At 33.0% G+C, this 13,089-nt stretch overlaps 1 protein-coding gene across 7 annotated transcripts in view; it reads right to left on the bottom strand.

Moving 5' to 3' along the window:
• Nucleotides 1-13,089, bottom strand: part of LOC102969439 (disintegrin and metalloproteinase domain-containing protein 18) — a 142,277-nt gene that overhangs the window by 17,563 nt on the left and 111,625 nt on the right. For 6 of the 7 annotated variants that reach the window (XM_042983398.1, XM_042983395.1, XM_007097057.2 and 3 more), the window contains one exon: nucleotides 3,145-3,259. In XM_042983398.1, the coding sequence (XP_042839332.1) occupies nucleotides 3,145-3,259 (115 nt within the window). Of the gene's footprint in view, nucleotides 1-3,144; nucleotides 3,260-13,089 lie in introns of those variants that run through there. The other variant, XM_042983400.1, reaches the window with a different exon arrangement.

The following is a 13,089-nucleotide window of genomic DNA, read 5'->3' as shown; positions in this document are numbered from 1 at the left end:
GGCCATCACAAGGAATCACATGGGAATATCTGATTATCAACTCGATCACCTTCTGAATTTGCAAGGGGATTCTGATGAGCATCAACATGTCCTACTTTAAGTCACTCCTCAAATCTCCATAGGGCCATGCCCCCATACAGGCATCCCTTTAATAGGTCAAGTTTCCATTGCCCTTGGACTCTGACCATAAGGCCAGGGATTGGCTACTACTTATGAGTTAGTAGAAACCCCAAACCCAAACATAGAGGTTTTTACCATTGTTCACTTCTTCCACCACTTCAAGAAAAACAATATGCAATTCAGCCCACTAAGGTGATTTGACTTCTGTACATTAATTTTACTTTTTTAATTTTTTTAGAGTTTATCTTGAGAGAGAGAGGAGAAAGAGCACGTGTGTGTAGGCAAGAGGGGAATGGGCAGAGACAAAGGGAGAGAGAAGGAATCCCAAGCAGGCTCCCTGCTGTTAGCACAGAGCCCCACATAGGGCTCAAACTCATGAACCGTGAGATTGTGACCTGAGTTGAAACCAAGAGTCGGACACTTAACTGACTGGGCCACCCAGGCACCCAGTATATATATTAATTTTATATCTTGCAACCTTGCTATAAATGTTAATTAGTTCTAGGAGGTTTTTTTTTTTTATTATTTTGGATTTTATACATAGACCATCATGTCATCTGAGAACACAAACAGTACTATTTCTTCAAAATTTTTATAATTCCTATTTCCTTTTCTTGTCCTACTGTATTAGCTAGGACTTCCCTTTTTTAATTTACTTATTTGAATCCAAATTAGTTAATATACAGTGTAGTATTGGTTTCAGGAGTAGAACCAAGTGATCCATCACTTACATATAACAAAATATGCTACAGCTTTTTAGTCTGCAATGTATGGCTCTTGTTTATGCTGTTTTTTATTTAAATTTCTTTAATTTTCTTTGTCTGGGCCATCCTTGTGTCTTCAGTTTTGTTTTCAGCCAAAGCTTGTTTGCTTTGCAAACACTTGTCTTAACTTTCTGCTACTAGATTTTTATGTGCATTAGGGAACTCATTCAAACTTCAGGTCATTTTCAAGCTTAGCTTGTATTTTACCTTCCACCTGTATCTCTTGAATCTCCTCTGTGTTGTACACAGGCTCCATCAGTTGAGGATACACTGATGGACATGTGGGTGTGTTGGGCCTGTTAAATTTATAGTTACTCCCTAGTTTGTTGCTTGTCATAAAAGTTCTGCTATCTCTGTACAGCAAGTCCCCCATGTTATCCTGATAAACTGATTGCCAGTGTAGTTGACAATACTCCAATGAATCAAGTAATCCCTTTCTTCCTCCTACATACTTGGGTGGGAGGAAGCTAATGGTTTTCATATCTTGCTGTGTCCTAGTTAAATTATCATGTTGACAGAGCTGGGACTGAAGAAATAAGAACAGCCTCAGGGAAGGATTACCACAAATTTACACTCTTGTTAATTGAAGTGGATTTCATGAATAAATACTTTTTATTAGCTTTTGGCTGATTTACACAGTACTGAAATGGTTGGTTTGACAGGTTTTGTCCACCTTTTTAGTTGCTTCTGGAGGAGAGAGAGGTTTTGTTGATCTCCTCTCTATACTGTAGGATAATTAAAAGACTAACTCAAGCTATTTATTTATTTATTTTACCAATGGTTTTCAGAAGTTTGATTATGATTGTTTTAAGTGTAAATTTCTTTACATTATCCTTATTAAGTTTCATTTAGTTTCTTATATCTGAGTGTAAGCTTTTTTCACCCTGTTACAGAAATTTGGGGTCATAATTTTTCAAATATCTTTTCTGTACATTCTTTCTTTCTAATTTTCATTTGAACCACCCATTACATGCCTGCAGGAATGGTTGATTATCTCACTAACCTACAAGGTGAATCTCATGTGTTTTCTTTAGGTCAAAGATCATAGTTGTATATTATTACCTGATGAAAATATCTCATGTAATTTTATAGTAATCTTTCATGACCAGAAAAATAAATCATTGTGACCACTCCTTTTTGTCATCTTTTTTTCAAGGATTAACAATTATTTTAGAGATTATGTCTCTACTGTTGCATCCAGAATTTATATCCAAATCTCTTATCTCATCACACATAAAAATGTACATATTTTTACCTTTCCAGAAATTACTTTCAATATAAGATAACTGTAAATTAAGGATTATCAGTCCCTGATGTCACTACTTAGTTGGCAATGTTATCAAATTCCCATGGATTCCCATAGATGTTTTCACATGGATTCTTTAACATGTAACCCAAACTCTATACAAAATTAAATACATTATCTTCATGCTGTGTCCATCCTTCAATTATTTTTGCAAAGTAGATATATTATCATTACCCATTCTTCTCCGTGTGCCAAATATAATGACCATATCAATGACCATCATGCCTTATTCATTGTTATTCATAAAAACAGGATAATGCAACACATTATCTTCTCTTTTATTGTTTATTTCAGGTCCTTATAATTAAGGTAATTGTTTTCCAATGAATAGTTTCATTCAGACTCATATTATCAAATCCATATTCCATGGTGTTGCTTGATTGGACTTTCTGAAATGTGGATCTCAATACTATTGCCTTACCAGACACTTAACATGTTTGTATAGGGAATAATGAATGAATGAATGATTGAATCAACAAATATGACACTTGCCTTAATTTATGTAAGTAAGAGAAAATATAAAAATTTACTCCATCAGTCAAGGTATGATTTATTATTAGTTCCATTTATATTTTGTTATATGTATTTTCCAAATTTCATTCAGAATGACCACCCTATGCTATAGCTGTTTTTAAGTGTACAAAATTTTTAATAATATAAAATTCAAATCTTTTATGTAGTGTTTATTCTTCCATATTTTAATTTGTTTTGAATTCTTGCTATGGCATTTATTGAAACTTGAATAGTATCTTCTAACTTATTTAACTAAGATGTTGAAAACTGAGTATCTGAGAAAATATTACAAATATTGTGTAATACTAATTTCATTAAAGTCACTATTCAAGATAGCCCTTTTAATTATTCAGGTGATCATGAAAGATTAGACTCAGCATTATATTTTTTATTTAATAAAACAACATCTATTTTTGTTTTAAAAGTTTTATTTCTACTCACCAGATTTCTGAACATTTCCATCATCAATACTCCCCCCTGGTGAACCAATCTGGAATTTACAATATGGAGGCCTATGGCCAGGAAAACAATGACAATTACCCAAATTATTACATATCTGAAACAAACAACAAAATATAAATTTGTTAGTTTTTATATCTTATGTATATATTTAAAAGAATAAAATTATTTTTCCTAAGTTTATTAACACTGTATGAGAAATAGGTTGGAAAAAATAGTGAAAATTTTGGCAGCATAATGGTCAAGGACAAAATTACTACTTACGACCTTCATATATTGACTTTCTGATAAATACTTTGCCTTCCCCAATCATTTTTATTTTTTTTTTTAATTTTTTTTTTAACGTTTATTTATTTTTGAGACAGAGAGAGACAGAGCATGAACAGGGGAGGGGCAGAGAGAGAGGGAGACACAGAATCCGAAGCAGGCTCCAGGCTCTGAGCCATCAGCCCAGGGCCCGACGCGGGGCTCGAACTCACGGACGGTGAGATTGTGACCTGAGCTGAAGTTGGACGCTTAACCGACTGAGCCACCCAGGTGCCCCGAGACACCAATCATTTTTATTAAATGAGATTCAATATATTATGGCCATCATATTCACAACATTGGGTGACTTTAGAATTTTTCAAAAATATTATATCATTTAGTTATTTTGTAAACATTTGCCGCCACCACTTCCACATTTCCTATTTCTACACTTTAATTTCTATACAAAATATGACAATTAAATTACCAACAATTGACTTGGCCACTTTAATTTCTTATCCTAGTCATCTTTCCAAAATTTTACTTTAATGATAAGCTGTTTGCATTTCATTTTAAGTGAACATATTTTCCAAAATAAAATAAAATAGATGCAAAAATATTAAAAATGAAAAACAAGTAAAACTTTATGATCAACTCACACCTCTAACAGTTTACATCTATGGAGTTTATATGTTATTTGTGCTTTTACACTTAATAGTTTAGTATTTTCATTTTGAAGTAAAACAAGTAAATACAATTTTATAAAATTCAAATACTTAAAACGCATAAAACTAAGAGTTTTCACCCACTAATTAAGTTCCATTCACCACTGCTAAGAATTTTCTGTATTTCCTTCCTATTCCTGTCTATTTCTTCTTTCAGTTTTGTTAATATTTCATTTATATATTCAAAAGTTTGGACTTTGGATGCATTTCTATTACAATTTTTGTAACTTTTTGATGACTTGACTCTTTTATCATTATATAATAACTTGTCTTTTTTGACAATCTTCTACTTAAGGCATATTTTCTCTGATAGAAGTGTAGCCACACTACTGTCTTTTGATTACCATCTGCATGGAAAATCTCTTTCCATTCCTTAATATTCAACCTATGTGTGTCCTTAAAAGTAAAGTAAATCACTGTATACTTCCTAGTATATCATTTGATGTTGTTTTTTAATAAAAATTCAATAAACTTATATTTAAAGTAATTATGGGTTAGTAAGAATTTACTATTGCCTTTGTGCCCCTTGTTTACTGGTGGTTCCTTTGTTCTGTTTTCCTTCTCTTGCTGTGCTCCTTTGTAACTTGATTTTTTTAAAAATACTTTTATGCTTTGATTACTTTGTCATTATCTTTTGTGTGTCTACTACAATTTTTTATATGTGAGTTTGATGAAGCTTACATAAAATATTTTATAGATATAATAGTTTATTTTAAGCTGATAACAACCAAAATATGACCTTATACAAATAATTCTACACTTTAATTTCTCCTTCCCCCACATTTTGTATAATTGATGTCACAACCTCCATCATTTTATGTGATGTATGAACACATTTTTGTATCTAGTTAATTTCAAAACTTTTGTCTGTTAACTTTTATTTTTTATTTTTTTAAATGCTCGTTTATTTATCTTTGAGAGAGAGAGGGCACAAACGGGGGTTGGGGTAGAAAAAGAGAGAGACAGGGAATCCAAAGCAGGCCCCAGGCTTCCAACTGTGAGTTCCTAGCCTGACCTGGGTCTCAGACTCACAAACTGTGAGATCATGACCTAAGCTGAAGTCAAACAGCCGACTGAGCCACCCAGGTACCCCTTAACTTTTATACCAGAGTTTAAAGTGATTTACATGCTAACATTACAATATTAGAGTATTCTGAATTTGAATATATTTTAATTTTTACAGTGACTTTTATACTTTTACACTTTTTCATGTTGTTAGTGTCCTTTTTGTCAACTTGAAGAACTCCTTTTTGCATTTCAGAAAAAGAGAATATATGAAGAAATAACTACTGAAAACTTCCCAAATTCAATGAAAAATGTGAATATATCCAGAAGCTCACAAACTTCAAATAAAATGAACTCAGAGACTCACACTGGTACATATCATAATCAAACTTAAAAGCCAAAGGCAAAGAGAGAATTTTGAAAGCAGGAAAGGAAGTAAGTTGGCACGTACAAGAGATCTTAAATAAGACTATCAGCAGCTTTCTCATGAGAAATTTGGAAACCAGCAGGCAGATGGCAGATATATTTAGAGTGCTAATAGAAAAACAACAACAAAAAACCTGTCAACCAAGAATCTTATATTTAGCAAAACTGTCCTTCAAAAGTAAGGGAGAATTTAAATAATTCCCAGATAAATACTAAGGAATTCATTATTACTAGAGCAGCCCTGCAAGAAATGGTCAAAGAAGTATGGCAGGGTAATTTGAAAGGCCAGTATATTACAATTTAAAGCTATGTGAAGAAATAAAGATCTCAAAAAAGGTATATACACGTGAATTTTTAAAAGCTAAAATTGTAAAAATTGTAACTCTACTTTTGGTTTCTACATGATAAGGAACTAATAGATAAAAAAAAAACAATTATTAGTCTAGAAGCTAGTATTATTATAATCTTGGATTGTAGCTTCACATTTTGTTTCTACACAATTTAAGAGACTAATGAGCTTAAAATAATTATTAGTTTATGTTTTGGGATCCAAAGTAAAATGATTTAATTTGTGACATCAACAAATAATAGGGGTCACAACAGTACAATAAAGAAGCAAAGTTTTTGTATGTTCTTAAAGTTAAACTGGTATAAATTCAAATGACAGTGTTATAACTTTAGTACATTAAATGTATCCCCAATGCAGTTTCACAAAAAAACTGCTATCAAATATACATGAAAGGAAAAGAGGATGGAATTTAAACATTTCAATACAAAAAAATCAAGTGAACACAAAAGAATATAGTAATATAAATAAAAAGCTATTTTTTATTTATAATTTATTTATTTAAATTTATAATTTATTTGAAAGGTGTATCAAAAATAAACAGCAAAGTAACAAAGTCACTGTTTATCCATAATTACTTTAACTGTAAATAAATTAAACTTTAAATAAAAAGACATAAATTGGCAAAACAGATTTAAAAAAAAACACATGATTTAACTATATGCTGTTTATAAGAGACTTAATGTAGATCCAAAGACAAATAAATTGAAAGTGAAAGGATGGAAAAGATATTTCATGCAAAAGTAACTGAAAGAGAACAGAGGTCATTTTACTAATATCAGACACAATAGACTTTAAAAAGTTTAGAAAAGACAAAGAATGATATGATATGTTAAAAAAGATTCAATACAGCAAAAAGATATAGCAATTATAAATATTTATACACTTAGTAACAGACCTTCAAAATATATTTGGCAAAAACTGATAGAATGTAAAGGAGAAATAAGCAGTTCTACAAGAGTTGACATTATGATTCCATAATGGGACTCAACATTGACAACCAAGGCTGCAAATTGGACTTTAAACAGTGGCAGTAACTAGATCACCCTTGGTAAATGGGATTCCACCTTGTTTAACCCATGCATAATCTCCATAGCTGCTTGTCCATAGCTGCCACAATAACTAGTTTGTTTATGTGAATGTGTCAGCATTTGGGTGGGCAATGATGGAGACTGGCAAATGTTAACCAGTCAAATAATTTTGTCTGTTTTTACTTTTGTGGCTGATCCCTCTGATAAGAGTTAACATTCTAAATGAAATTGTCATGAATTATGGTTCCTCCCATATGTTCATCCGCATGATCTGCTTAACCCTGATTTTTCAATCTTTCTTTTTTTTGTCTTTTGACTAGCTGGCCAAGGAATTTACTATAGCCTACAAATCAGTGTATATTTTAACATCAGTCTCTTTCTCTCTTCAACACAATATTATGATTAGCTGACCTACCAGAATTTCTACCCATAGGGAAGATTTATCATCACCAAAGTCTTTTAAGCTCATTCCTCACTGTGGCTGTAGGAAAGCCATTATTTATATTTGACTTGTACCCACACACCAAGCCATCCATCTGTACATCAGGCTTTGGCATTGCTGATCTATCAGCTAGTCATAGAGAATCTTTCATGTATTCATAGGTGAAACTAGGGAGAAGTACCAATGCAAGACCAGAGAATTATATGGGAGTTTAGCCTACTTATCCTTTCATTGCTTTGGTTAGGCTCTTGCTTGATTCCAGATATACCACTTCAATCTTATAATGCATTATTTCAGATTTTACAAAATTTGTGACTTGGAAATCTTGGCAGAACAATCAGTTGTTGTTTCATGGTCAGAACTTCTTTCTCAGAGTGTAATAATACACCAGCAGGTATTTTTCTAAAAATGAAGAATTATCTACTGGAAATGGCATGGTTTCATTCCAAAAACCTGGGGTATACATTGCTATTCTTCTATTAAAGCATAGAAGCATAATTCAGCATCTTTCCCCACCCCTGAAAGCACTAATACCATTTAATCTGGGTAATAGGACTGAAGCAATAGGGCTTGCATTTATCAGTCTGAGTCAGCTTCAAGGACCTCACCTACTATCTTCCCTACAGAAAGCTGATAGCCTTTCATATCACTTGATATATGGCTTGCAACAATATTTTCAGGTATATAATAAGCTGTTACTAGAATCTGAGGAAACCCAATAGTTGTTGTACTTCCATCTTAATAGTGGAAAATGTAAAACAAAATAACATGTCCTTTTCTTCAAAGGAGATGTTCTGACATGACATAAACAACTGGACTCCTAATCATTTATTAATGTACAAGCCACTGAATATCCCTAGTATTTAGCTCTCATCCTCTGGAGCACATATATCTTATAGATACCTACAAAGTGCTAGCTATTTTGGCTTATCTGGTCCATTAGCATGATATCATTGATAGAGATAAGCACTGTGATATTCTCCAGATGTCCAAATAATACAGATATTGTTTGATTACTTTACGAAAGAGGATGGGAAAATTAACCCAGTCCTGGGAAAAACTAAAATGTATATTGTTATTCACTCCATGTGAATATGATAACTATCAGATGATTTTTTTTTTCTAATAAAGATGAACTGGAACAGATTTGCCTGATGAATAGCCACACACCATATACCATATCTTAATCTTTAGTAAAGACAACACATCTGGCACAATTACTGCAAATGTAAATACAACACTTTTGAGTTTGAGGATCCTATTATCATCCTTCAAGATATGCCTGGTTTTGTAGAGACTAGAGTAGTAACTTAAATGGAGATATTGGGGGGGCCACTAACTTTATATCTGCTGTATTTTAAAGGTGACAATAATCCAAGCCATTTACACCAGGACGTGATATTGTTTTTGGTTTTATATTTTATCTGTCTAGGGAAGTTTCAGAGGCCTCCACTTGTATTTACCCATAAGACAGTTTGACACCACAAATCAAAAGTTCTAGGTGGCAGTTTTGCCAAGCAGTATATATATAAATTCCAAACATACACATAAGGAGGGGAGAAATAGCCACTGGGTGAGTCCAAAGACCCAATATATCCTAGGAAAGAATTCCATTTATTATCTGATCCCTATATGTCCATGTCCTAAAAAAGGGAAAGTGATGAGTCTTCAGGTTTATGAGTATTTGTATCAGTTTGGACCTTGTGTCCAACAGTTCTCAAAATGTTTGGAGAACATTTACTTCAAAATATAGTTACATGAAGAAATGGCCATAGTTCTTGTCAAGAACAGGAAGAATCATCATCACATAACTATATTGTTTTGATCTTGTTGAGAACTTCGTATTTAAGATGCTGTTGCTTCTTTAGTTAGTGATTCATGGTCAAAAACCTTGCTCAGTTCCAGAAATGTGGCAAGAAATTGTGACATTTTATTGGGACAACTGCTTTCAGCTTCCTGATTATCCTTTGTTAATTACAATTCATTGGATAGATTGAACAGTACTTGTGTTGGCTGCATATTTTTTCACCAATAAGAAAGGTTTCCATAATTCTCTGAGGACCAGGCCCCTCTGGTTTGCCCTAGTATCTTGCCATTAATTATGATAATTTCTGATCATTATTGACTTCTATTGTCTCATGGTTCTGTCACCCCCATGGGTATCAATGAACCCAGATCTGTAATAGTATCTCCTACCATAAGCATGGACTACACTAAGTTCCTAACCATTTCTAGTGCATTTTTAATTAAGTAAAATTAAGCAAATAAATGATATATCTTATGGACCTTCATGTGATGCGCTGCCATTTTTAGGGTTAGGCCTTATATAGTATATCCAATTAGCATGCCCATTTATCTGAGGCTTATAATCTCTTCTTCTACCATAAATATTCTGGCATTTGTATTCATGTGGTATGAGCCATTTTTTCCCCATGGTTCTAGGAGACATCATGGAAGTGTACATGCTACCTCTATTGAGGATTTTGTCAGTGTCCTTATAAAGGTCCTTCAAATCAATAAACATTCTCTAGGTCAACCTTATATTCTAGTTCTTTCATAAAACAAACTCAGAATTCAGTTCATGACTACTGTTCTTGCCCCTATTGGGGCAAGTCTTGCATTTCCTTTGGAGTGTAATTGCTTTTGTTCCTTATCAGGCCCAGAACATCTCCAGTCAAATTATACTGTAATTCTTATTATTGGCATAGTGGCAGAAAGAAAAGTGGGAGAAAATTTTAGGGGGCATATGTTAACTTGCAAGTGCCAGACCTCTGTATAATCTTCTAGCAAGCAGGGAATTTCATCCCTTGACAGAAATAAATGAACCATTTCTGTAGGTTCAGATGAATCTGGAGATTTGAGATTTTGGGGGGATATCAATTCAGACAGCCACTTCCCACATATCAGAGTGTCATTACTTTCCAAGATTTTCTCATATATTGTCATAGAAGAACTTTTTTGTTGGAGGTTAGTTCTTTTTAATCAGTACATCATGTCTGATTGTCAACAATAAGTTACATGCCATGCTAAAAAAATCACAATTTGAAGAGACAGAGAAAGGTCTAGACCAGACACATATGCCAAAGATGTTGGAAGTATCAGACCAAGGATATAAAGCAGCCATGATTAATGTGCTTAGGGAAAGTAGACAACATAAAAGAACAGATGTGTAATATAAGCAGTGAGATAGAAATTCTAAAAAAAATATTTTAAGTAATAGAAATCTAAAACACTATATAGAAGACATGAATTCCTTTGATGGGCTCATCTGTATACAACCAAAGAAATAATCAGTGAGCTTGAGAAAATGTCAATAAAAAAATCCAAAACTTAAGTGCAAAGAGAAAAAATAATAAAAAGATACAACAGAATATCCAAGAACTGTGGGACAATTAAAAAATATATACATGTCATGGGAATACCAGAAGGAGAAAAAAAGAAAGGGACAGAAAACTATTTGAAACAATATTGACACAATTTCCCCAAAGGTCCTATACATAAACTTCAGAGAATGTCAGGCAAGGCAAACATTTTAAAAATGCATGTGGAAATAACATTCAAACTGCAGAAAATATAAAAAAATGAAGAGAATATCTTGAAAAAATCTAGAAAATAAAAAAAAACTTATCTACAGAAGAGCAAGGATGATAATTATGTTGTACTTTTCTTCAGAAATCATTGAAAGCAATAAGAGAAGGGAGTGAAATATTTAAATGCCGAAAAAAACCAAACAGCCACCTTGAATGTGTATCCATTAAAATTATACTTCAAAAAAGAAGGAAAAATAAAGACTTTCTTAAACAAACAAAATTTCAGAAAATTTGTCACAAATATACCTGCTTTGCAAGAAATGCTTCAGAAAAGACTGATGTAGATTAGAAACTCAGACATACGTACAGAAGAAAGAGTAAAAGAGAAGGAATAAAGGAAGGTAAAATAAACTATTTTATTTTTCTTATTCTTTTTTTTTTACAAAGTTTATTTATTTATTTATTTGAGATAGAGAGCGTGAGCAGGGGAAGGGCAGAGAGAGAGAGAGAGAGAGAGAGAATCCCAAGTGGGGTCAGAACAAAGGAACCATGAGATCATGACCTGAACCAAAACCAAGAGTCAGACACTTAACTAACTGAGCCACCCGGCACCCTTTCTTTCATGAATTTGACCAAGCTTTTAAGAAAGAAATTATATCAATTATTTACAACCTCTTCCACAAAATGAGGCAGAGGGAACATTTGCAAACTCATTCTGAGGTCAGCATTATCACAATACCAAAACCAAAGACATTATAAGAAAAAACTACAGACCAATATCACTCATTAGCAAAAATGCAAAAATTCTCTAAAATATTAGCAAATCAAATTATAAAAGAATAATATATCACAATAAAATGGATTTTATTCTTGGTATACAGGTGAGGTTATCATTTGAAGATCAATGACTGTAACCTATCACACCATTAGGCTAAAAAGAAAAGTCATATGACTATATATCAATAGATTCAGAAAAAAGGACTTGACTAAACATATACAATATATGATTGAAAATCACCAATCCAGTAAGAAATGGGGAAATTTCTCAATAGAAGGAAAATCTACAAAAATGCAGATAACATACTTAATAATGAGAAACAGAAGACCTACATATAGCCAATATGTACCTGAAAAGATGCTCAATATTACTGATCATAAGAGAAATGCAAATCAAAACCACAATGATATATTACCCACACATGCTAGAATGGTTATTATCAAAAAGATGTGAAATAACAAGTGTTGGTGAGGAAGAGGAGAATAGGGAACCCTCATGTTGGTGGGAATGCAAATTGGTGTAACTACTGTGGAAAACAGTATGGATGTTCTTCAAAAAATTAAAAATAGGAATACCATATGATCCAGTACTTCCACTTCTTCATATGTATCCAAAGAAACCAAATCACTAATTTTTAAAGATGTTAATTATAGCATTTTTTAAATAATAGTCAAAATATGGAAACAACCTAAGTGCTCATCTATGAATGAATGGATAAAAAGATGTTATATATCCTCACCAGCATCTGGAAAACAGTGTGGAGGTTCTCAAAAAATTAAAAATAGATCTACCCTATGACCCAGAAATAGCACTGCTAGGAATTTGCCCAAGGGATACAGGAGTGCTGATACAAAGGGGCACTTGTACCCCAATGTTTACAGCAACACTGTCAACAATAGCCAAATTATGGAAAGAGCCGAAATGTCCATCAAGTGATGAATGGATAAAGAAATTGTGGTTTATATACACAATGGAATATTACGTGGCAATAAGAAAGAATGAAATATGGCCTATTGTAGCAACGTGGAAGGAACTGGAGAATGTTATGCTAAGTGAAATAAGTCATGCAGAGAAAGATACCATATGTTTTCCCTCTTATGTGGATCCTGAGAAACATAACAGAAAACTGTGGGGGAGGGGAAGGAAAAAAAAATGTTAGAGAGGGAGGGAGGCAAACCATAAGAGACTCTTAAAAACTGAGAATAAACTGAGGGTTGGTGGGGGGTGGGAGGGAGGAGAGGGTGGGTGATGGGCATTGAGGAGGGCACCTGTTGGGATGAGCACTGGGTGTTGTGGAAACCAGTTTGACAATAAATTTCATATTAAAAAAATATTATTCATATTATATATGAATACTATTCAGCCATAAAAACAATGAAATATCGCCATTTGTGGCAA

This window comes from Panthera tigris, chromosome B1 (genome assembly GCF_018350195.1).
Source record: "Panthera tigris isolate Pti1 chromosome B1, P.tigris_Pti1_mat1.1, whole genome shotgun sequence".
NCBI lineage: Eukaryota > Metazoa > Chordata > Mammalia > Carnivora > Felidae > Panthera > Panthera tigris.
The sequence above is the reverse complement of the archived record's forward strand: the minus strand, read 5'-3'. Positions and strand labels throughout refer to the sequence as shown.